Below are 23,396 nucleotides of genomic sequence, written 5' to 3' on the forward strand. Positions count from 1 at the left end.
ATTTTAAAGTGAACTATCCCTTAAAAATTGCACTCAATTATACTTGACTTATACTAAGTATTTGGCAAATTCATAAAAGTATACTTTGTTTGTAGTTGTGTTTACTCTTTAGATTGAGTAGCCTACTAAATACATTTGTCAAGTTTTACATACGGCCTTATAAACTTACATTGTTTGATTATTATATTGATATATATATATATAAAAAACTGATATGTTCCTAATTCTGAGTATGTGAAATTTTGTGTAGGCTAGTCCACAGGTAGTGTACACAGGTGAAGAAGCAGAAACAATTGATAGAACATTGCTTACGAAAATCCTCAAACGCGATCATCAAACATTAAACACCCAAATAGGATACCTATTTAGGAACATAGTAGTATACTTAAAGTGAAATAATAATATATAAATAGTAAACTATAAGTATGATGTTATGGTCACTTAAAGAAAACTTGCAAGCATTTTTGCAGTATAAAACTAGAATATACTTCAGCGTGTACATTCATAAACTAAAAATGTGCTACACGTATATGACTAATAGGAAAATATCAGTATACCATTATCGATATGTTCACTTGTAGTATATTTGCAGTATAATCGAAAAACTTAGTTGTAAACTAGTTGTGTACTCAAAGTTTACTACTGTTACACTTAAAGTATACTTAAAAGTATACTTTTATACACGAAAAAGTGGGCCAATTTAGTCCCAAGTAGTATAGAAGTAGTAAACTTACAAGTATACTTTTAGTTCTTTGATATTAGTATACTTAATACATAAAGTATACTTAAAATATACTTGAACTTTACTTAAGTATACTTAATAAAATGTACTTGAAGTATACTTATTTTTTGTAAGGGCGGGCAAGTGGCTTTGTATCAAAAAGTCAATAGCCCAGTTGGAGCGTCACTGCCTCAGTCCTTTGGACTTGCAACACTTATTGCGTTAAACTGCAACAAAATAAAATATAATCTATGTATTGCTATGAGTTAAGCAAAATTTATTCTCGACTTGCAATACCTCCGTGTGTCCATTGAGGGCAGCGTGGTGTAGGGCGGTGCGTCCCCCGCGATCTGAAACATTGACGCTGCTCAGGAGCGGGATGATGACTTCAGCACAGCGCAGGGCCTTGTTGGCGGATGCGACATGCAGCGGAGTCTGCCAGTTCTTGTCCCGTGCATTAACATCGGCAGAATGACGGATCAACACGCGAACGGCCTCCTAGATTTGTGCAAAAGAAAACGATTGTCGACAACTGTAACTATATTGTGAATTTGAGCACAGCTTTAGAAGTATTTTAACCAATCAGCATCCAGGGTTGGAAAAAAACCTTTTCTAATCACACAAGAGTTGCTGCCTGCGAATAGCATTGTTTTAAAGGCATCCTGGCACGTGACAACATCACACAGCAGCTGTTTCTCATTCAAGCTTGTTTTTGAGTGTTTAAAAACTAAGCCCACCTCGCTACGTGATGCCACTGCCCTGTGGAGTGGAGTCAACCACATGTTGTCTTTGGCATTGACCCGAGCCCCTAAAATGAAGTAGTACAAGACACGTTAAACAATAATAACTACAATAAATATAAAGATTCGCTGGATTTTTAAAAGGATTAGTCCACCCAAATATTTAAATACTGTCATCATTTACTATAGTAATACAAGTAATTGATGACAGAATTTTTACTTTTGGGTAAACTATTCCTTATTGGTTTTGAACATGCATTTATTTTATATGAGATGCTGTAAAGCTACAATGGAAGGGAAGTGGGGAAGGAAAGGAGGGAGAGAGAAAGAGAGCAGCTCTACCTGACACAATGAGGAGATCTGTGATCTCAGCATCTCCGAGGAAGGCTGCTGCATGAAGGGGAGCACGCTTATCAGGGTCCTGAGAGAGATTGAGACACGTCGAAAAAGAAAGTGGGGAGATGTTAAAAATCAAATCAAAGTTTTGTTACTTTTACTACATGTCTGTAAGCTTTGGGTCTCTCTATATGCTAGTGTATTCTCAAAAGTTGATACACATTTAGAAATGACAGTATTCCTCTACCAGGAATAAATATTCATGACTGTTGTTTAAAAGTTTGGAGTCTGAAAGATTTGTTTTATATTTTTGAAAGTAGTCTCTTATGTTCAATGATAACCAAGGCTGCATTTATCTGATCAAAAATAAAGTTTAAAAAAGTAATATTGTGAGATTTATTACAATTTAAAATGACTGTTTCAATATATTTTAAACTCATTTATTCCTGTGATGGCAAAGCTGAATTTTCAGCAGCCATTACTACAGTATTCAGTGTCACACGATCCTTCAGAAATCATTCTAAAATGCTGATTTGGTGCTCAAGAAACATATCTTATTAGTTTTAAAATAGGTTTTGAAAACAGTTCAACTTAATTTTTCAGGATTTTTTAATGAATGAAAAGTTCAAAATATATAGGCCTATATATTTTTGAATACAAATATTTTTTAAGGCATCATAGATGTCTTTACTATCTTTACTTTACTGGTTTCTAGTAATCCTGAAGACCTTGATTAGCCGGTCCATGTGTGTTTAATTAGGGTTGGACCTAAACTCTGCAGGACAGTGATCCTCCAGGAACCAAGTTTGACACCCCTGGTTTAAATGGTAGTATATCTTGCGCTTAGAGGTGTATGTTTTTTTGTGTCTAATAAAATGGACAAAATATCCCTCTAATACCATCTATAACCACAAAGCAAGAGCAAGCAACACATTATTTTGCAAGCTGTGGCATAAACAAAAAGCTACTGGCTAATTTAAAAAAAGGATAAGCCATTCTATGCGTCTTACCCTAACTTCCTGTTTCAATTGGAAATCTACATCAACGCTAGAGTCATACTAACCAGACTCATGTGACCTATACATTACATTTCACTAGTTTTAAACCTCAAAATATTGTACATTTTCAAAATTCCCATTGTGGACAAGCTTTCACCGAAAATTGGGCATAGACTTGAATATGAATATGCTGACTGGGGGGTCAATGCAAGGGATCCACAACAAAGAAGCATTGACTGGCTCTCTTCAATGATTAAGGGGGATGTCAGTGTGTACTAATGTGCTCTCACACTTGTGGTAGTGACATCTTAACGTGTGTATTGTCTGAACCTGTTTGCACATGCAGCCTAAAATCATGACTTGGTCCAGCGGCTCTTTAAAACACATTTGGACAGCCAGCTAATTCTTGCTGGAGCCATTAGGGCGGACACAGACAGACAAGCAGAATAAATAAATATTCTGGAAGAAGAATGGCCTTGAAAACTGTTTTGTGTCCTGTTGCCTTTACTGAGACAAATGTATATAAATCTCTGACTGTTTTCCATGGGGTTTCTCAACTATTGTGCTGCAGGGAACAAAGAGATGAGATATAGTCATGTGAGAAGGAGAATAGAAGAAACTGATTCATACCAGTGCATTGATGTCTTCAGATTTACATATGAGCATACGAATCTCATCGGGGTCTCCATTAAAGATGGCTTGGACGAGGGGTGGCTGTGAAAAACAAGATATTATTTAAACATGTTATTAAAGAATAAAATCATGAAGCACTGGTTTGAAATTAACGTGGTTGCTATACTATTGACTATAGATATATGATAGATAGACAATTCATACATTCATACGATTCATACAAACATTCATACACACTAGTCCTGACGATAGACTGTCCTCCCTTGTGACTGCACCTTTAAGGTTACAAATTTAAACAAATCCCAAATGCTAGCAACCACCCATAACACCGAAGGACACTGCCTACTAATGCCCCAGCAAGCAACCACATAGGAACACACTAACAAAACACTCAGAACTGCTTCGCATCATACAGCAAAAACCTTTTAACCACCATTGCATTGTGGCAGCAGGTTATGCAATGGTAAGTGTTGCATTTTTTCAAGAAAAAGTGGTAATATAGATTATCTTAGTGTAAATTACACAAACCAAATATTTGGAATAACTTAAAAGTCTGTCATTCAGAATCAGTTAAGAGAAGTTCTTCAAATCCGTTTCTCAGCGCATATCGCTAACCAGACAAGTAGGCTTTGAAACCACACAGTCTCACCATTTCCATAAAATGGCGTCATTACAGGGAGGCCAAATCAGGACCCAAAGAGCCCCAAGGAAGCTTTGCACCACATCCTGAATTAAAGTCATGTTTCCTTTACATAATTATCATCTTCACTGCTTGTTTATGGAGAGAGACTAAATACTAAACTGATCCCAAATATATTTTTAAACTGTTTTTTTTCCAGCCATTTTCGTTAATTCAAGTGCCAAGTTCTAAACATTAATGGCTGCACAATGAGAAGCATGATAATCTGACGCATGCGTGGGATATAAGAGGAGAGGTGGTTTAAGCCAAACTTGGCTGCATCTCTACTTCCAGTGTCTCTATCTGCAATAACCCCCACATCTCACTTCCTGTTGCTTTTTTTTTCACCTTCTCAGAAGCGACACAGAGGAAGCGTGGAAAGCATTTTCACTTCCGCTATACAACAGAACACATGCAGTCAAGCCAACATGCAAATTAACACAGGGTGTTTCAGGGCTCAACAATAAGGATGAGGATTGTGTCAACTTTTAATCTCTTGCCAGTATATTAGCATACATTGCAAACCCTAGTATATTAATTGATTGTTGTAATGGAGTTACATTATGGCTTTTTGTAAAGAAAAGTTATGTTTAATGAAAAAGATTAAGAAATGTTTTCAGGCATGTCAAAATATGTGTCTAACAAAAAGCTTCTTTCACTCTTTGACTTTTTCTTTATCATGCACACATGCAAACAAACTCTCGGTGTAGAGACAACAGGAGATGTGTTGTTGAGATCTGCTCTATTTTCAGCTGCAGAAACGGGCTATCTAACACCCACTCACTTCAAACTCATTTCATCATCCATAAAAAAAACGATCTCTGCAGGGCCAATTCGCCACAAGCCATCAGTCATTTCTGTTAGTCATTTCAAGTTACTCAGCTCTCTAAAAAAACAAAGGCAGAACAATTTTATACAGTTTTCTTTTCATGAATCTTCATGAATCTTATAATATATTTATATATATATATATATATATATATATATATATACACACACAATTGAGATTATATATATATATATATATACACCCACACAATTGAGATTATATTGTCTCAGTATTGTCTCAAATATATATATTGCCTCAAATATATTTGAAAATTGGCTGAATAACAATAAACGTGACCTCAAATTTACTGCAAGTTAACCATTTGTCTCAATTCATTTTCTATTTTCATTCCTCCCAAAAAAATTGTATCTGATACCAAGCTGAAACATCTCCTGAGTGACGAAAGAGCAAAATATGAGCAATTGACTTTCTGAGAGGATATCATATAAAAAACAATACCCATTAATGATTATTAGACCACCGTTGAACTCCCAAAATTTCTTCTCATGGTGACATATTTCCATCAGCAGAATTCGAAAAACAAAATATTTAAGTTTGCAAGGCCTAAAAACACATGCACAAGATCAACAAATGTAATATTTACAACACAGAACTGGCCCAAACTCTCTCACGCTGGCACCGGGCCATCCTTATTGAGCTCTTTTATGAGAACATTGAATCTATGAGAACACAATGTTGAATTCTCTTCGCTATGAGATGTTTCTTCTGTCTTGATCGCATACACAAGCACACATCTCGTCTCTCCCTTGAAAGAGAACACAACAGCTGGTGACAACAGTGCTGTCTGTGTTGTGGCACTGCAAAGCTTCGGGACGAGATTGCTGAGCGCTGGCACAAGCGCACAATCTGGACGGGGCTCATCACAAATGAGGACATTCCCCGACCTCCCAGCGCCACTCCATGCCAAAGCCAAACGCTCCAACACTGAAGCCATTGTTGACATGCATTTGGCTAAACGGCCTTCCCCCAACTCCTCGTTCCCATCATCTACCTCTACGCCCAATAGAAGTGAGCTAAATTTCCTTCTTAGCCAATGAAGGCTGAGGTTTCTCCACTTTTGACACTGCAGGTTCTTCTCCAAAACAGCAGAAATGAGGAACTGCTGATGTCTCATTTTAAATGAACTGCGAAACTGAAATCTAGTTCCTTGTGACAGCGTTTTTTACCAGATGTGTAAAGTCACAGCATGAAATGGAAATTCACTCAGCCGATCTATGAACAATTCATACATAGGTTTCATTTTTTAAATGTTTTTTGACCTTGTAATGTTTAATCAAACTTGATCTTCCAGTGAAACAACATACTTCTCTTTGGTGACATATATGCTAGGCTAGACTTGTCCTACTTAAATACACCTCTTTCTTACAATTGACTGCAAACTTTGATGTACGTACCAATCAAAAACTAATGTAGTCATGAAGAGCATAACAGAAGCATCTACAGTCTTAAGCACTGATGATGTAGAAGCAGTAAACACACTATCCTCTATTTCCCCTCTCTCTGAACTTGTGTCATGTAACCCTCTGAGACTACAAAAAAGCATGAGAGGGGAATGTTGAGATTCAACAACTTCCTGTTCCTTTCCTCTTTGGGGCAAAGTATGGAAATCAAACTGTACACAAGACCAAAATGACTGTAAACATTACTGACGCGCTGAACACTTAGTGTCACATTTTAACTTTCTAAATAAATGGCATGGGTTTAATGCAAGTTAAACTTTCTAGGGCATGGTGTCAATTACCACACAAAATAATATTTCAACTTGTGTCTAAGACTGTAAAAACAAACAAGACATGCGTTTATATTAATGCACTTTAATGCAGAAGTCTAAGGGGAAAGGCACTGTGCCAGAATAAACGTTATACAGTTTTTATTGCCACAAGACTTAAACAACTTTACAACATTCTACACTTGAGATGTTCCTCATTTTTAAGCCTCTTTGGTTAAAATGTCTGCTAAATAATGGAAAATCTAAATTTGTTAAAAGCATTATCCAATCTTTCAACTCCTGTCATGACACAGGAAAAAAAAAATCTATTCCCCTCAATAAATTATTCCCATACCTACATTTACGCTTTATTTAAGCATAAACATAAGTTCATCCACCTAAAACACTACTACCACCACTAAAGATTGATTTAGGCCAAGGGTTTTCAAACATTTTCATACTAAGGACCCCCAGAGTACAATGATACCCTTGTGAGGGAACTCATTGATAAATATAAAGGCAACTGTATATGTTTATGTATAAAAATCAATTTACAGTAAGAGGAAAATATTAAATGTAATATTATGAAGACAACAAAATTAAATAATTGTTTCCAAAATTAAACAGTTGGCCTTTACATCATCATTATAGTCAAACCAACTATTTAAATATTTTTCTTGTTATTATAAAGTACACATATCTGCGATTAGCACATTACTTTTTAAAAATAATAATAATATATTTTCGAAAAATATTTTGACTGAGAAAAAGTAAAAATAAAATGTATAAAATGACTGCAATTAATGCCATGGTTTTTGACCAGTCTTTAGAAAGCACTTTTTTTTTTAATAAAAAAATAAAAAAATACATTAAACATACTTCATTAATATCTCAACTGCATTTTGTAAAAGATTACATTTTGTAAAAAATAAAAATAAATTAACACAGTTCAAATATGAACATGTACAAACAAATTAATTAAAGTGCTGAATTAAAAATATGATTTGAACACTTCTGCTTTTAAACCCTCTGGAATCTCATAGCCTACCCTTTTTGTAAATGCATTACTGTACACACAATTTTTGTTTGTTATTACAAATTGAAGGACAAGTCAAGTTGGTGTTATTTTCTGTGGCAATCAACAACATGAAGCTGTCGATAGATTAACTTGTTTGAATCCGAAACATTCTTCTAACCGTGTAGTGTGCAAAGATTTAGTGCACACTTAGATTAAGTCTCACAGCTGAATAATCTTCTTGACCTTGACGTGAAGTCCATGGGGGATAGACATCAAGTTACTTGTTGCAAGGACAGCCTCCTAGAACATTTGCAAGTGTCTAGATATAAGGGCATCACATGACCGGTAGGGAAATAGGTTTACTTTACACAAAAACTAAACCTTCTCACTTTTTGCCCACCAAATGACACATGAAAAACTTTAAAAAAATTAGTGGAGGTGACAAGTCTCAAAATATGTAACATGTAATTCCAACTGTGTTATATAGTTTACATAAATATAGCAGCAGTATTCAACATATCACAGATAAAAAAAATCAGATGACAATGAATTCTGAATTTTACTAACTAGGCTGCAAACACAAAGCATTGTTGGAACCTAAAATACTGCACTATCACAACAAAAGATCCAGAGAACAATCATGATATTAATGACAAAAAGGAACTTGACTATCTGAGCTTCTGGGTGGAGCTCAACCATATATTGCTATTCAACTTAAACACATTAAAACAGAAAACTGACTAGGTGTGCTGATAATTATAGAATTATTTTTTTATTCTCAAAACCTGGATCGGTGTGCAGATTTAATAGCCAACATCAGCATCACAGCAACACTACAGCAGGAAGTTTGTTCTCTCTAGACGAAAGCAGATAATTTTCCTTACACCAGTTATGCAATAAATGTGAACAACGACTTGCACGAATTGCTCAGGATGTTACCGTTTATTACTTTCAAGGAAGACCTTAATTTTCCAACAAGAATAATGTCGTTTTAGCAAATTGTCAAAAATCCTTTTTTTATATGGCTCACGCAATGCATGTGCACACAATACACATGCATCATGCAGTTTCTGTAGCAAGCATATGGATGGAGCATCACATGATGTATTTTATGCATTCATTGAAAATTACATGTAAATCATGTGTAAACCCCTCAGTTAGAAAAGCTACATGACATCCTCCAATTGAACTGTTCATTTTGCAATCAAAAATATATTGTTAATTCAAAAAACATTGTGCAATTACCTGGTCGACTAGTTTAAGAACAGCCATATCATGTGAAACAGCTCATCCAAACTCCTGAAAAGACCTAGAGGTGAGGATTAATCAAATCCAGACGAGCCTGTTCGCTTTTTTTCACGAGAGGATGGTGCTGCACAATGATGTGGCATCAAAAGCTTGCTTCCTGCTTTGCTGTGGATCGCACCCTCCAGGGGCCCGGGGTGATGTGACGGCCGTGGCCGGGTCTGCAGGCGCTATCTTCGGTCAGCGGGAGCAGCTGTGGCCGCTGCCTCACCACCAGCGCTCCGGCGCTCCGGGAAAGAGGAAAAGGGGAGGGAGGAAAGGATGCGAGGGCTGCTGTAAACAATCCGCATTTACAGCAGTGGCAACAACAGCGATACCGATTTCTGATATTATATCCCACTCGCTTATGTTCTGCGTTATGTATTCATTCGTTATAAGAAAATACAGGAAGTCAGCGTTTTTTGTATGCTTCCCCTTGCTATTTTCGAGATCCTACTATGGAAAAGTCCTGACTTATGAATATTAATAAAGTACCGACATTGGTAACAGATTGGCTTAGAGGCAAAGTGGGCGCTGTTGAGATGGCCAATTAACAAATCCTACACCGGACTCATGAATTAACTACTGTTTCATGAATATTAATTAGGATATGTGACTGGATGCTTGAGACAAAATAGGAAGTAACGTCACCAAAACCTGATTAATATTCATGAACTATTCCGTCACCATAGTAGGTTTTGTCATTTCGTTTCTCCTCTGAATCTGATGCACAGGATTGTCAGTTCTTCCGAGGGGCCATCATCATCATCATCATCATCATCATCATTATCATTATCGCCTCACTGATGCCCTCGCTAGTCTGACGAACGAACGAATCATTCTAGTGAATCTGTTCTTTCTTAATGATTCGAACACAGTGAGTGATGACTCCAACGTATACGTGAATCGTTTTAGTGAAGCGGAACTGTTCGAACGAACCGATTTGCTCAAATTAATCAGTTCTCAACCAAAAGTCCTCTGGTTTCATCTATCAACGCGTAGGATACAGCTATCTATCTCATTCTCATATGTTTTAGTGAATATGGATGTTTTATAACTCAGATAAAAAATTAAGTCAAGTCAAGTCATCTTCATGTTGTTTCAAAGCGGCTTTACAGTGATAAACGGATAATTTAAGGTAACAGAGATTGTTTTGGCTTTATAGCGGTTCTTGAATAAAGATATTTTCCAGCTAAAGTTAGTTTTGATTGATTCACTTACGTCACAACGATAATTAGTTATTAAAATAGAGCCGTTCTCTCTAACGTTACAGACTTTAAACGCGAACCTGTAAGAAACGCTAATGGCGCTCACGTGCGCATCAAGAATTGCACAAATTATAACTGTCAATAATTACTCTGCTTGTTCCATAATAACAGCTTAACATATTTAAACTGCGTTGACCTGTTTTAATAACATTTAATTATTAACTAACACTATTTTCAATAACATTTGATTAAATATGAAATTCAATTTATTGTTAGTGATTAAAAACACAAATTTAATTTTAAGGTGCCCGCGGCCCTACTTTCAGGAATCTTGTACTTCACCTTTGGCTAAGCCCCGCCCCCCTTAGTTACTGTTGCTACCTCCGACAACTTCATCTGGGCTCTGGTTTGGTATCAACATGGCTTATGCTGTGACAGCTCTTCCTGCTGAAATTTTATCAAACTTTTATAAAGCAGCAAATAAAGTGTCTGATAGAAGTAGGCAAAAGTGTCTGCAGTGTGCGTTTGAAGGCTTTATTCAAGACATTCAAGGCTTTATTCAAGACGCAAGCAACAACAAGGCATCCAAATACAGGCAAAAGCATAACGGTCACAGTTAAAAAAATGAACCACCGAATATCCTAATCGAGACGGAGGCTGTGACTAACAATATCAGGAGAAACACTGTTCATGCAAAGCTGGGTAGGTCTCTATTCACTTCTATAATCGTTATTATTTACAAAGCAAACGGACTACGCGAGTATAAAGTTGTAACTTATTTATTAGCAGCCGTGTGCTAGCGTATCAACAATTAGGGCAGAGAACCGAAATCATAACCTAAACAGCATAAAACTGTCTAACTAGTATAGCCTAACTTAACTTCACACACAGTGAGGTTAAAAGCTAAATGTATCTTAGAGCAAAAGTGTGCTTGTTGATCTTGAGGGGTTTCGCTGACTGTGAGGACGTCCACACAGTTTAATCCAAAGATGACACTTGTCAGGATTTTAACTTCGGTTTTGGGAAGGGGAAAAACGGGCACCCCCTCCAACCTCTCTGGGAAACGCGTATCTGTTTTACAAATGCCCCAGGCACAACGTTTAACCATATTTTTTTATAAAACGACGACGTAATAGCCTGCCGAGACCAAAAATACGAGCCTCCTGCGTTGAAGTCAATGGAGCGCCGTGAAAAAGTGTCGGAGCCTCTGTGGGAGCTCGTTCTTGGCTGCGCTGTGATTGGTCAATCTACATTCTAGGGCGTGGCTTAGCCAAAGGCGAATTGTCATTGAACCTTTTTGATATACACTTAAAAGATGAACACTTGTATGACAAGACTTTATGTTTTAATGCTGTTCTATGTTTGTCTCGTTACCTGTGCAATTAATAAATGACAGCACTACATTCTTCAAGGAATGAAAAACAGGAACTTGCCCACAATGTCACTGGAAGCAAATATCAGTGTTTGTTAGTGCTCTGCTGGATGACATCACCTAACAGACTCCATGTGTTACTGAATGATACAGAGGCTATATTTAAAGAGGCATGAGAGTTTGGCCTGACAGGTCAGAAGACCACAGGAAGTAGCTGTTGCTTGTGTAGAACTATATTTACACAGGATGATTTAGTGAAATTAAATTATTCCCTAAAACATTTTAATATTTACAGAAAACTAAGATCAAACATTTCAAAACTTAGTTTGGAATAAACATGGTCATCCAGGTAAAGAAACTTTTTTAATCCAAATATTTGTTTTATATTAACCTGGCAGCCAAGGACCATTGATAAAGAAAAACGTTAGAGAATATTTTTTAGTCAAGATCAGCTCAAACATGAGCCCATGATAAACCTCAGTTTACAATTTCATAAAAAAAGAGATGTTATAAAAAAGACATAATTGGTGCATTTAACCAAGATTCTTCCACAAGGAAATGGGAAAATCAAAATAAATATTGTAAAAAAAAATTATATAAAAATATGGTAAGCTTTTATTAAACCTTTTAGGTTTAAAATGTCTTGCGGTTAGCATTTAACTACAGGTAAAAGCTAGAAATCTTCTTTGATCAAATGTCTTTGTTCACACTGCAGTCCAATCTGATTAGAGTTTCAAATTCAAATCTTAGTACCGTAATGACTTTCCCAGTTTAAATTTTGCAGGTGACAAAACTTAGTTTGTTCAGACAACATTTAAAAAAGGATTAAAAAAAGAAAGAAAAAAAGATCAAATCAGGATTTTATTTGGTTGTGCTAACCCATTAAAAACATCACAGAGGAGCTCAATCACTTTTAATACACAAACGTTTATTCAGCCAAACTAAGCAACATTATAATAAGAACAGATGTGACTGAGCAAGAGTGAACTTGACAGACCAGCACAAGTCTCAAGTTAAAAGACATGAATCACATTCCTCAGAAACTCTGCTACTACCTTTACGGTCACTGTGCTTGGTGCCACGGCGTAAAAACAGAAATGTCTAATCCAAAGATCTAAAAGCGACACGTTTGACAGATTCTTTTTTTCGACATTTTTCTGTTCTTTAATAAGAAATAAATTTTAGACCACAATCTGTGGTACTGGTTGCAATCTACCAGAGAACATAAAAAATGGACCAAGTCCTATAAACCATGAAATAGACAGATATAGGAGGAGAGAGAGTGCACATGTAAGGGTAGACATTCACATGAAGTAATCCAGCTCATAGCGAACAAACGAGTTCTTCTCATCGTTGAAGACAAGAGGATAATGTGCGATCAGTGCGTCCTGGGAGCCGATATAGATGGAGTTGTAGATCTTCCAGTATACGTCACGCACTTTACGAGCAGGATGGAACAAACCCTATTGAGGGAGAAAAACCATTGCGCCATTAGACAAGTCTTCATAACTCAATGGAAAAACGATTACATAAATACCAAACAAATGTGCAGATTCCATGTTGGAAGTGAAACGTACCTGTAAGCAATATTGCAGCATGCGGCAGGGACCAATCGCCACCCGCAGACCCTCAAGGGCCCCCATTACGGCTTGGATGACATGAGGAGACGTTTCGAAGACATTGGGCCAAACATAGTTGAGCAAATGATTGAGAGAATCTTCACAGCCAAAGCCATAAACTCCCAGAGACATATGCTGCACCACAGCACTGGCTGTTTGCCTGTGTACGAGATCCCTGCGACCGAGAGCAGAAATACAGGAGGTTAGAGTGCTATTGAGAACAATCTGCATGCAACTGTCTTGTGAAAAGAAATAATCTACTTCCTTACCTATCCATCAGAGCGTCCTCCAACAGAGGTGTGACAGCATAGATATAATCTTTGCCCATTTCACCAATGTACTCAAACAGGAAAGACAGAGACTTTAGGACACCGTTCTGAACATTAAGCTCAGGAACACGGTACTCATTCATCAATGCAGGAAGCACGGTGAATGGCGAACACGTCTCGGCCACGATAGCGATGGCTACCGTTGTGCACACACGGTTCTGACGCTCCTGCACCTTCAGATTGTTGAGCAGCGTGGCCAGCACATCATGAGGACTAGAGGATTAGGAACAGGACAAATTTAAAATCAGACATTTTCACACCTCTAATGTCAGATTCTGCATTATCAGAGAAGGATTTTACCCAATGGCCTTGGCGATGTAGCCGAAAGTGTTGACAGTAGCTCTACGGATGGCCTTCTTGTGGGCTTTCAACAACTCCAACAATTCAAAACAGATACGCATCCATTCCCTGGCAGACACGTACTCCGCACCCCTGGAATGGATAAGATGCGTTTAGGAGGCATTATTGACATTTTTCAAAAGTTAACGGATTAAATTCTGAGGACTTACCTGTCAGCGATTCTGCCCACTAGATCAATGCAGTTCTCCTGCACCTTCTCATGTCTGTTCTTCAAGATGGGAGTCAAACGTGGAAGCAGGTCTTTGATAGGTGGTGTCATCTTGTGCATACCTGAGAACAGAACATTTAAACATTTATTCAAAGTCAAAAGAACGCAAAGCAGTAGAAACAATATTCAAATTTATTAAACATTGATTAAAACAAAATGTGACGCACCAAAATAAATGTAACCAAATCTGATTTTAAGTTTCCATTTAGCCAAAAACCAATACTAATTTGTTTTAGATATTTGGGTAACTGAACTTGGTAAGCTAGGATATTGTTTTCAGTTAAAAAATGAAACCAATCATAGTAAAGTTCCTCTATGACAAGATGCCTCTCGATATTTCAGTTGAACATTTTGAATACTGCTACAGTCATGGTGAAGTGCATCCACAATGGTGACATGTTTACTGTTGTAGTTTATCCACGTTATGTGCACAAAATAGATGCTGAAAGTGAAAAAGCACCATCAGAAAGTGCACTAATTAATCATTCCTCTTTGGGTCAATGATATCAGCCCCTCAAAATTATTTGTGATTTTTGCTGCTCCGGATGAAAACTACAAATAATTTGGATTAACGCATAAATGCTAGCAGGCACAACTTATAAAGTGATTTTGCTGACACTCACCAATGACATTGACGATAGCTTTAAGCGCTCCAAGAATGCTACCCAGCACTTCTGGGTATTCTTCTCCCAGATACTCATACAACACCACACCCAAATGGCCCATGAGCTTTTCCTAAAGGGAAATGTCAGAGCAGGATATACATTATTAAGCACTAGAAGTAGTTTCATTAAACCGGTACAAGTATTTTCACATCCATAAATGAACATAAGGGCTTCCCTCACCTCTTGGCATGTCTTCATGACCACCGCTGTGCGAGAAATTAGGTCAGCAGCCTGTTGACGGACTTTGGCGGATTTGTTGTTGAGACGCCACAGCACTGTACCGCAGATCTGAGGCAAGTATGGTTTAACTCTCTTACCCAGGGCATTCACCACCGTACCAAAGCCATTCAGCATCACAGAGTCCTGGAGATACAGGCAAAATTATAAGTATTATAACTATATCGATTAGAAGATTAACGGAGCAGGATTGTTTAACTGCAGCAAAGTCTTAAACTCACCTCAGTGGTCTGTTCCTGAAAGGCGTACAGGATACCGTCAATAAGCTGCTCCTCCAGTTTGTGATCGATGTCAGCAGCACCAAGGTTGCCCATGATTTTCTCAATGGTCTCCATCACCATCTTTCTGTACTGCTCAGCTTCATCCTTCAAGTCATCCACGATACGGGAGATAATCTCAGCTGCGCCTACCTTGTTGGCCAGCTCCACTGTAGTGTCCACTAACTGTAAAGTGGATAAAAAGACAAATAAAGTTAAATGTGTATTGATCATGGTTAGTTACTCCTAATTAAATGATGAGCTCACAAACCTGTCTGTAGTTGCGCCTATCCAACGCCATTCGGTGCTGCCAGAAATGTTTAAAGAATGGGGGCAAGATCTCCGTTTTAATGTAATTGGCTTCCACACCATCAGTGCCACAGCACTGCTTCACCACCTACAATATATAGGAAAAAAGGTTAGCCTAAAATGTTCATGAAAGATCATGTTTTTAATGCTTCTGAATATTTTTTTTTCTGACGCACCTTGAGGACAATCTTCTTCATCTCCTCGTCAGGAGACTGGAACTCTCGGATGAGGATAAGCATCACTTCTCTGGTGTAATAGTTGGCATATTCAGCATCCATAAGAGGAATCAAGTATCCAATAGCTTTCAAGAAGGCAGCAAGACCCTGAGAAGACAAAAAAATGGTGTTAAAAATAATCCTTTCAACCCAAAAACTAAGTTTGAAAGTAAACTTACGGTAAAAATTAAAATCACAATGACTTAAATTTTCCATTGATCAAAATACATGCTCACCTTGCCTCTGTGTTGCCTGATACCTTTCCAAAGAGGTTTCAGCACAGAATCAAAGGACTCGATACCGTACGGCGTAGCAGCTTCAGCCAGGGCAGCGATAGCCAGAGCACTGATGGTTCGCACTTTCTGCTGCTCATCCACGAGACCTGAGGGAAACAATGGATTGAGACTGGCCCATATAGCAGACAACGTCAAAGAATTTTGGTACACCAACATACAAATGAGTCGGACTTCACCATAAGGCCATACTAACCATGCTCGATAATCTCCACCAAGCTGCGGAGATGGGGCAGGATAGCACAGCCCATGAGAATAGCGATCTGCTGTACGATCTTGATGCCTGTGTGACGAGCCTGCCAGGATTTCTTGCTCTTGCAAACAGCCTTGAGGAAAGGCAGGAGAGATGGAATGCCCAGGGCAGACGCCACGACGGCAAAAGCACGAGCTGTTGTATTTCTCACATACTCGTCCATGTTGTCAATGTCAGGCCTCATGGTGGAGATCATGGTGGCCAGACCGGCAGCCTGTGAAAGAAATGTAGATTTGTTTAACTCATTAAATCAAGATCTGTTAACAATGGGATACTGTTATCAACCAAAGATGATATTTGCTATTTGAAGTCAACCATCTTACCTTTGCCAAGTTGGAGATGATCTCTCTACCCTCTACTCTAGCATAATAATCTTCATCAATCAGCAAAGGCTCAATCACCACAAGAATCTGCAAGAACATACAGGTACGTTAGAAAATAAATACATTTCTCCTCTCATAATTTAAAATTGATGCTTACAGGCAACTCAGACTTACCTTGTGGACATATGGTCGAACCAAGTCGTCAAGTTTGTAGAGAATACGATCGATGACTTTCACCAAGAGATGACGCTCTTGGTCCTCCAGTGTAGGAGACATCAGTAGAGGCAGGATCTGGTTAAATAGGGGTCCTGCACCAAACTCTCTGGCCTTATCTGTGATTTGACGAAGAGCAGCCTGAAATGAGAGTGCTGGTTAGAGATCATATTTGAAAATTACATGTTACACTCCACCAAGTTTAAGAAAGGATACTAACCTTTCTCATGGGAGGTGTTCCATTCTTGATCTTCAGAAGAAGCTTCATGATCTTGCGCTCTTTCTGTTCTTCTGGACTGAGGGTGGACTCATCAACTTCAACCTGCAAACAGAGATGGTCAATAATCGGTCAAAAAAATTAATTTTATTTTGATATTTTATTATTTTTACTTAAATACTAAACTAAATTAATAAAACATAAATGACAAATTATTAGTTTTAAAGTATCCCAATATTGTACAGGAGATATCCGAGGTGTACATGTGACTCACCAGCAGTTTGTCAAAGTACTGGATGTCATCTGGCTTGAGGAAAGGCAGGTTTCCAGAGGGCTGGTCATTGACTTGTTTCATAGATCTGTCCTCTGTTTGCATGTGGAACCCAGTCATTCCGCCGATGGGGGTGGGGGTGGCGGCTAACTTGCGTGCAGGGGTGCGGATGGGCACATATCCTGCTGGTGGGGGCAGTACCTGGTAGAATTGGCAAATGAAAATCAGGAATGTCAATAAATACATTTTTAGACAGAAACAAAAAGTGTCCTGTATATGTTAATATAATAACATACTTTGTATCCTTCTGGAAACATGGCATCAAGTTCGTCATCAGTCAATGGGCGGTTCCTCTCATCAATCTCTCGCTCCCAGCGCCAAGCCTGCAGCTGTTCTGGGGTCATGCTCATCAGATGACCTGCAAACATAGAAAACTTTACAGCAACATCCACAAATTGGTGCAGAAAACATCACATTCAACAACAATAGAAATAAACAACAGCATTTGTCCAGTACCTGGAGTGGGCGTGGCCATATTCATGGCAGGTGTTCCCAGAGGGGTTTTTCCAGGGGTAAGCAGAGGAGTAGAAGAGCCCATCTGACTGGCTGGTGTTTCATCCCATCTTGACTTCCTCTTGCTTGCACCCGGGGTGGGAGTCTCACCCACTGACTCATCTCCTCTATCTGTACGTGGAGTCTCAGCCCAGCCACTGCCATGACCAGGTGTCTCTGAAACACAGATTAAAAAAAACTTAAAATCACTCTGCTTTACGTCTACAATTAGAAAATACAAAAAAAAAGGACAAAATAAAAGACCTCTCTCTGTCTTTGGTGTCTCATCCCAGCGGTTCTTGCGCACGCTGGAAGAGGCGCCTCCATGTCCGGGAGTAGCATGTCCGGGAGTGTCTCGACCAGGTGTGGCAGCTCCGGCTGGAGTGTGACTCGGTGTGGGCTCCCACATACGGGTGCTCGGGGTGGCTCCCGGGGTCTCGCTACCTTTGGCACGGCCAGGTGTCTCGTCCCAACGACTATTGGAAGGCGTGTGTCCCGGTGTATGTCCGGGTGTCTGGGTACAGAGAAGATCATGATTAGCAATATTCCTGGGTAAGTGGCCTAAGGGTAAGTGGATAATGTTGTTAAGGCTCCAACAACTAATTGATAAAACCCATAAATCGATAATGATTTTTTTTTTTTACAAATTGAATCATGTCTGCACGTTGTGCACAAAAAAAACATTCAACAGTCACATCACTTTACAGTAGTGAGTAGTGCATTTGTATGTACACAACACATCTGAAATACAGTGAAGGAAACAGACTGTTCAACATTCTGTGGGAAAGGTGCTTGAACCAAGTTACCAAAATATAAGAATGCTTTATATTAAGTGCTTTAAACAAACTCGTAAGCATATGTTTTACAGACTGATTGCAATACATTGCAGCCCTGATATTGTTAGAGATAACAGACTCACGTCAGAAGACCCATCTGCCTGGTCCCAACTGGACATTTTTTTGGGTGTGGAGTTGCTGGGGGTTTGGTCGGCTGTCTGGTCCCAGCGACGTTTGCGTTTGGCCACAGCAGCCTGAGAAGCAGCAGAGCCGTTCACTGCTTTCAGCTCTCCAGATTTTGCTTTCTCTACCATCTGCAGCCTGATCTCTCTCTGGAGAAAGTAACATGAAAGGTTTTAGTCAAAGGAGAAGCTCTTAATTTAACTCGAGGTACTTGTTAATTTTTTCAGCAACATCTTATAAACCAGCGTTTCACTATAAGACAAGCACATTCACCTCTTCTTTGGACAGATGCTGCTCCTTCATAACATCCATGTACGTCCTGACCTGCATCTTGGGGTCCGGTGTTTTGCCCCCTATGCGAAAGAGCACCAACAAAATGCGAGACCGTCAGTCAAATGAGTCTCAAAACCAGTGTTTTCACACACAAAGCACTACAGTCAACTGTCCCTGAATAGATGGCCTTAATGTTTAAATTACTGTCCTCTCATAACACAAAACAACCCTAGACAATAAAAGCTAAGCACTCTTTACAGTCATACATTAAGAACAGGCAGGTACAAAGAGGTTTCTGTTGCTTTTAAGAGGAGATAAGGAGAGGATATAGCCATCACTGATGCAGGGTCCTGGGCTGCGCTCTCCAGAATACGTACACTTTCAGTGCCAAGGGTCCCTCTGCAGTCAGACTTCAACCGGCAGAAAAGAAGCCTAGAAAATTTCTCTTTACCATTAGTAACACTTTGGAAAAGGGTTTGAACTCACACACACAATTGCATACCACCTGTTCTGTTCTTGTCACTCATTTATAAAAAATAAAAAAAGGGAAAAAAACCTTGTAGTATTCCAAAACCGACTTCTAAAATAATTTATTTTACTATACGTGTTGCAGCCAGAGACACTGAACACTTTGGGGAATTCTAATAAAATCGTTGAAAATATTAATCAGAAACAAATTAAGGATTTAAAATGCACATTTGTGTGCATAATTGTGCATCTGGTTTCATTAAAAAAAATACAGCTATGATGAATTGGTTTAAAAAAAAAAATGAAATGAGAAGGGAGGACATGAAGTTGAGAAAATTGTCCTTGATGAGGCTTTAAAAATGACACATAACTTCATATTTAAAAAAAAAAAAAAAAAAAAAAAAAAAAAAAAAAAGGTTTTGTGAAACCATGGTGATTCCCCTTAAAAGGCCCTCTGGCCTCACACCAAAGCAAAACTACCAACTATGGTCTTGATTTATCTGATAAACACGCTTCTTTTTGTTGACCATAACCTACACAGGACGAGTTGCTGCACCCTTAAGAGAGTGCAGACAGGACTGGCATAGCAGTACTGCTGTAGGAGAGAAATTAAGGACAGTTAGTATGGGCCTGTGGAATCTTGGCACACAGATTCTTCAATAGATATATCTCTATTTTATGATAATAAAATAGAAATATATTTACACAACAGTTTTGTAAAGCTTGTAAAGCCTCTATCTGGGACTACATGCAAGATGTTTTGCCTGATCCAGAATCAATTACCTCCTATAATCTGATCCTGAATGTTGCCGTTTTGAGAGTCTGCAGCCTGTTTAAACATGTTCTGAACTTCTTGCTAATTTATAGAAGTATGAGCACCCACAGGCCATAGGTTTAAATATACTAAAATAGCTGGAAAACATTTCATTGGATGTTCAGTTTGGCTTTTTAACACACTACAACCGGTAAACAGTTAATTTTAAAGTTTTTCCACAGGTGGCTCAAGTTTATTTAGAGTTCCACTCTTGTTTGGAAAGAAATTACAAAAAACCAACTGACTTTGACACATCAGAGGTTTATAACAAACTGGTATACATCTAGTATATATTAAGGAACAAGAGAAAGCAGAAAAGAAAACTGTAACTGCAAAACCACAGTACGCTGCAGCCTCTTGTAATAATAAACTTTTACTTCAAAGTGTCTTTTTTGGAGGTGCCTGACTATTATATTGCCTGTTTCACACAAAAAAATACATTAACCCTTCGAACAACACACCTACCTGCAACCTATGCCTTGATGGGACAGATGACACCACCCAACCAACTGTCTCCCAAAACCTTTGCTGCCCAACTCCTTTATAATCATTAATCCATCATAATTAGTTCTCAATGCATGCCATTAAATGATCCGTGTCTTACTGAGACAGTCTTACAGGTCAGTTGAGTCCAGGGAGCAAGCTGTTGGGTGGTGTTCGAAGGGTTAAGCAGCAAAAAGGCCAGTCTGGACCGGAACTTCATGGGCAGAGTAAATACTGATCGGCATGGACAGATAAATTAAACAGAGGAGAACGATGGTGTGAAATTTACCATCAGCAAACGGGTCGTGGCGCTCTGGGGAGATGATCATCTTTTGTCTGCGTTTCTTGTACTCGTCCTCACGGTCTGAAATCTTCTGTGGTCTGTGTTCAGCAAAGGGATCATACTGCAGGGTGGGAAAAATAGAGAATATTGTATAATCACAGTTTTCTTCTATATCCTACAACAAATGCTTTTGGTAAAAAAAAAAAAGTGACACTTTATTGAAGACTTCACAAAACTAAACAAGAATATTGGAACTTGAAAATCTGTTCATTACCTGCTCATCTGACTGAGGAATGGAATTGAGTATTGCAACCGGTGCATGATATCCTGGTTTCTTCTGTCCAAGCAGACTAGTGGAAGAATCTTCATCATCATCCTGAAATTGAAAATAGTATGGATCAAAAACACCACCATGCAGTACTTAAACATTTTGATATGGGTTCTTCTAAAACTATTAAAAGCATTTGGTCATCGCTTACTTCTTCCTGCTCGTTGGCAGCAATTGAAGTCACATATCCGGCAAAACGGCTGTCACTGCCTCCGTAGATCTCCTGGTCATAATATCCAGTGGAATCAAGCCCGACACCCTGGTCAGCTCCCTCTACCAGGGCGGCTTTCATCTCCTGGATTTCCAGGATCTGAGCTTCTATGTCTAAGAAAGAAAAGAAAAAACAGATCAGAATCCCAAAATACCTATAAACTGCTTACAACTATATATAACCATCAAGAGAACCATAATTACTATGACCTATATATAATATCTAGAGAGAGATGTACGTGCATACACACTTAGCAATCTTCTAATATAGACAAAAGTGCGTAAACATGTATATAAATGTTGTTTATTTTACATAATATAAAGATCCATGCGTTTAACATAAGCGCAATAAATTACTGGACAATGAATACAACTCATATGTCTACAAAGTGCTAGAAATAACCACACTTAATCAAAACCTCCATGTAGAGATTATATAATGGGACAAGTTTTGTTCTGTGTTTGACTGTTTGCAACGCCATTTTGGTTTCAGTACATCGGTGTTTAACCAGTGTGTTTTAACATGTACACAGTAATGGCAAATAGCATAAAATGTAATACGCATTTCTGCAAGTGAATGTTAGAAAGATCTCTGCTATAAACCACAATACAAATCTCCAGATGCAGGATTTGTTGATATTTCTCATGTGCGCCACGGCCAGGTTTTATTCAACGATCAGACGCCATATTCTATTCACCGCCTCACACAGATCTAATTCGGCTTAATTCTCGCTAATTCCACTTCTTAAGACTAGAAATAGCACCACAAATACAATATATGTGTATGAACAAAAAAATGTAATATATTCATAAGAAATAATTGAACAAATTTACCATCATGTGTTTTGGCGATCTGCGCCATTTTCGAGCTGTTGTGTGAGCCTCAGTACCGGAAGGCCTTTGACTGCACATCCGACTCTACTGCGGTCACAAAACGCGCATGCGCAGAGCACGAGCACAAAGCGTCATCACAGCTGGCAAACGTCAACAACATTCTGTTGTCTACCCTCGCTCTGCTTGAGAAATGTAGCCATAGTGTAGCTTTTGGGAGATTTCTTTGTGCGTACATTTTTATTTCACACTCCAAGATATAGGTTATCAAGCTATTTATAATAACACACTTTCATTGATGAAATATGTATGTAGACCACACTTTATTCCGAGGAATCAGGACATGCAACTTTTGATCTCTTTCTAAAAATAGCATTTCTAAAAAGCTTTTAGAAATCTATTCTAAACAAACTGATTATATTAAATGCATATATAGTTTCAAATTGATATGTTACACAGTCATCAAATGTGGCAGAGATCCAACTATAGTTTTCAAACAGCATTATGGATAATAAAGAATATCGTCCATTTGCATAGAAAATCTTGTGGAGTAACTGGAATTAAATACATTTGAAAAACTGAATAAAATAACAAATGTAAAAATTTAGCATTTACTTATATAATAATGGCATTAGTCTGGATCTGGAAGAAATGCATAATATACAAACATGATATAATTTGTGTAGCCTATTGATTTTTTTTATTTTACTTTAAATATTCTAGTTATTGAAGGCAATGGCAATGACCATTTTCTTATCAAAATTTGATAGCTTTAATGGAAATTTAGAGATAACATACTTTGGAAAATACATCATTGGAAAAAAGTGTTCCAAATTGGATCAGGGCTAACTTATATTATATCAATTTCATTGATGTAAT

At 38.2% G+C, this 23,396-nt stretch overlaps 2 protein-coding genes across 12 annotated transcripts in view; both read right to left on the minus strand.

Moving 5' to 3' along the window:
- The window catches only part of ankrd44 (ankyrin repeat domain 44), a 42,533-nt gene extending 33,106 nt beyond the window's left edge, over window positions 1-9,427 (minus strand). For 2 of the 5 annotated variants that reach the window (XM_079618275.1, XM_079618279.1), the window contains exons 1-5: window positions 8,929-9,081; window positions 3,426-3,509; window positions 1,804-1,882; window positions 1,459-1,529; window positions 1,019-1,219 (exon numbers count right to left, since the gene is read on the minus strand). In XM_079618275.1, the coding sequence (XP_079474401.1) occupies window positions 1,019-1,219; window positions 1,459-1,529; window positions 1,804-1,882; window positions 3,426-3,509; window positions 8,929-8,955 (462 nt within the window). In that variant the 5' untranslated portion in view covers window positions 8,956-9,081. Of the gene's footprint in view, window positions 1-1,018; window positions 1,220-1,458; window positions 1,530-1,803; window positions 1,883-3,425; window positions 3,510-8,928 lie in introns of all 5 variants that reach the window. The other 3 variants (XM_079618277.1, XM_079618278.1, XM_079618276.1) reach the window with 3 other exon arrangements.
- Window positions 9,428-12,454: 3,027 nt separating this feature from the next.
- sf3b1 (splicing factor 3b, subunit 1) lies at window positions 12,455-22,704 on the minus strand. 7 transcript variants are annotated; one of them, XM_079617847.1, is made up of 27 exons: window positions 22,521-22,592; window positions 21,628-21,800; window positions 21,423-21,524; window positions 21,155-21,269; window positions 20,106-20,163; window positions 19,478-19,532; window positions 19,101-19,180; window positions 18,788-18,976; window positions 18,133-18,382; window positions 17,833-18,045; window positions 17,613-17,734; window positions 17,320-17,517; window positions 17,049-17,150; window positions 16,790-16,969; window positions 16,616-16,702; window positions 16,236-16,506; window positions 15,983-16,128; window positions 15,708-15,854; window positions 15,494-15,619; window positions 15,187-15,408; window positions 14,909-15,091; window positions 14,687-14,798; window positions 14,005-14,125; window positions 13,796-13,927; window positions 13,436-13,708; window positions 13,125-13,341; window positions 12,455-13,010 (listed from the first exon to the last, which is right to left on the minus strand). In XM_079617847.1, the coding sequence occupies exons 7-27, from the start codon at window positions 19,155-19,157 to the stop codon at window positions 12,852-12,854; spliced, it is 3,507 nt and encodes a 1,168-aa protein (XP_079473973.1). In that variant the 5' UTR covers window positions 19,158-19,180; window positions 19,478-19,532; window positions 20,106-20,163; window positions 21,155-21,269; window positions 21,423-21,524; window positions 21,628-21,800; window positions 22,521-22,592; the 3' UTR covers window positions 12,455-12,851. The 7 variants fall into 7 exon arrangements, 6 of the variants coding, with proteins under 6 accessions (XP_079473973.1, XP_079473972.1, XP_079473971.1 ...); XM_079617846.1 differs by lacking the exon at window positions 20,106-20,163 and having other exon boundaries at window positions 22,521-22,609; XM_079617845.1 differs by lacking the exons at window positions 19,478-19,532; window positions 20,106-20,163 and having other exon boundaries at window positions 22,521-22,704.
- Between the last annotated feature and the right edge of the window lie 692 nt (window positions 22,705-23,396).

Source organism: Phoxinus phoxinus, assembly GCF_949152265.1.
Source record: "Phoxinus phoxinus genome assembly, chromosome: 7".
Taxonomy (NCBI): domain Eukaryota; kingdom Metazoa; phylum Chordata; class Actinopteri; order Cypriniformes; family Leuciscidae; genus Phoxinus; species Phoxinus phoxinus.

Coding starts and splice junctions, on each gene's coding strand:
- sf3b1 (XM_079617845.1), bottom strand. CDS start 22,548: ATGGCGCAGATCGCCAAAACACATGATG. Junction 18,046..18,132: donor GACACCAAAGACAGAGAGAG/GTCTTTTATTTT, acceptor TCTGTGTTTCAG/AGACACCTGGTCATGGCAGT. Junction 16,970..17,048: donor GAACACCTCCCATGAGAAAG/GTTAGTATCCTT, acceptor CTCTCATTTCAG/GCTGCTCTTCGTCAAATCAC.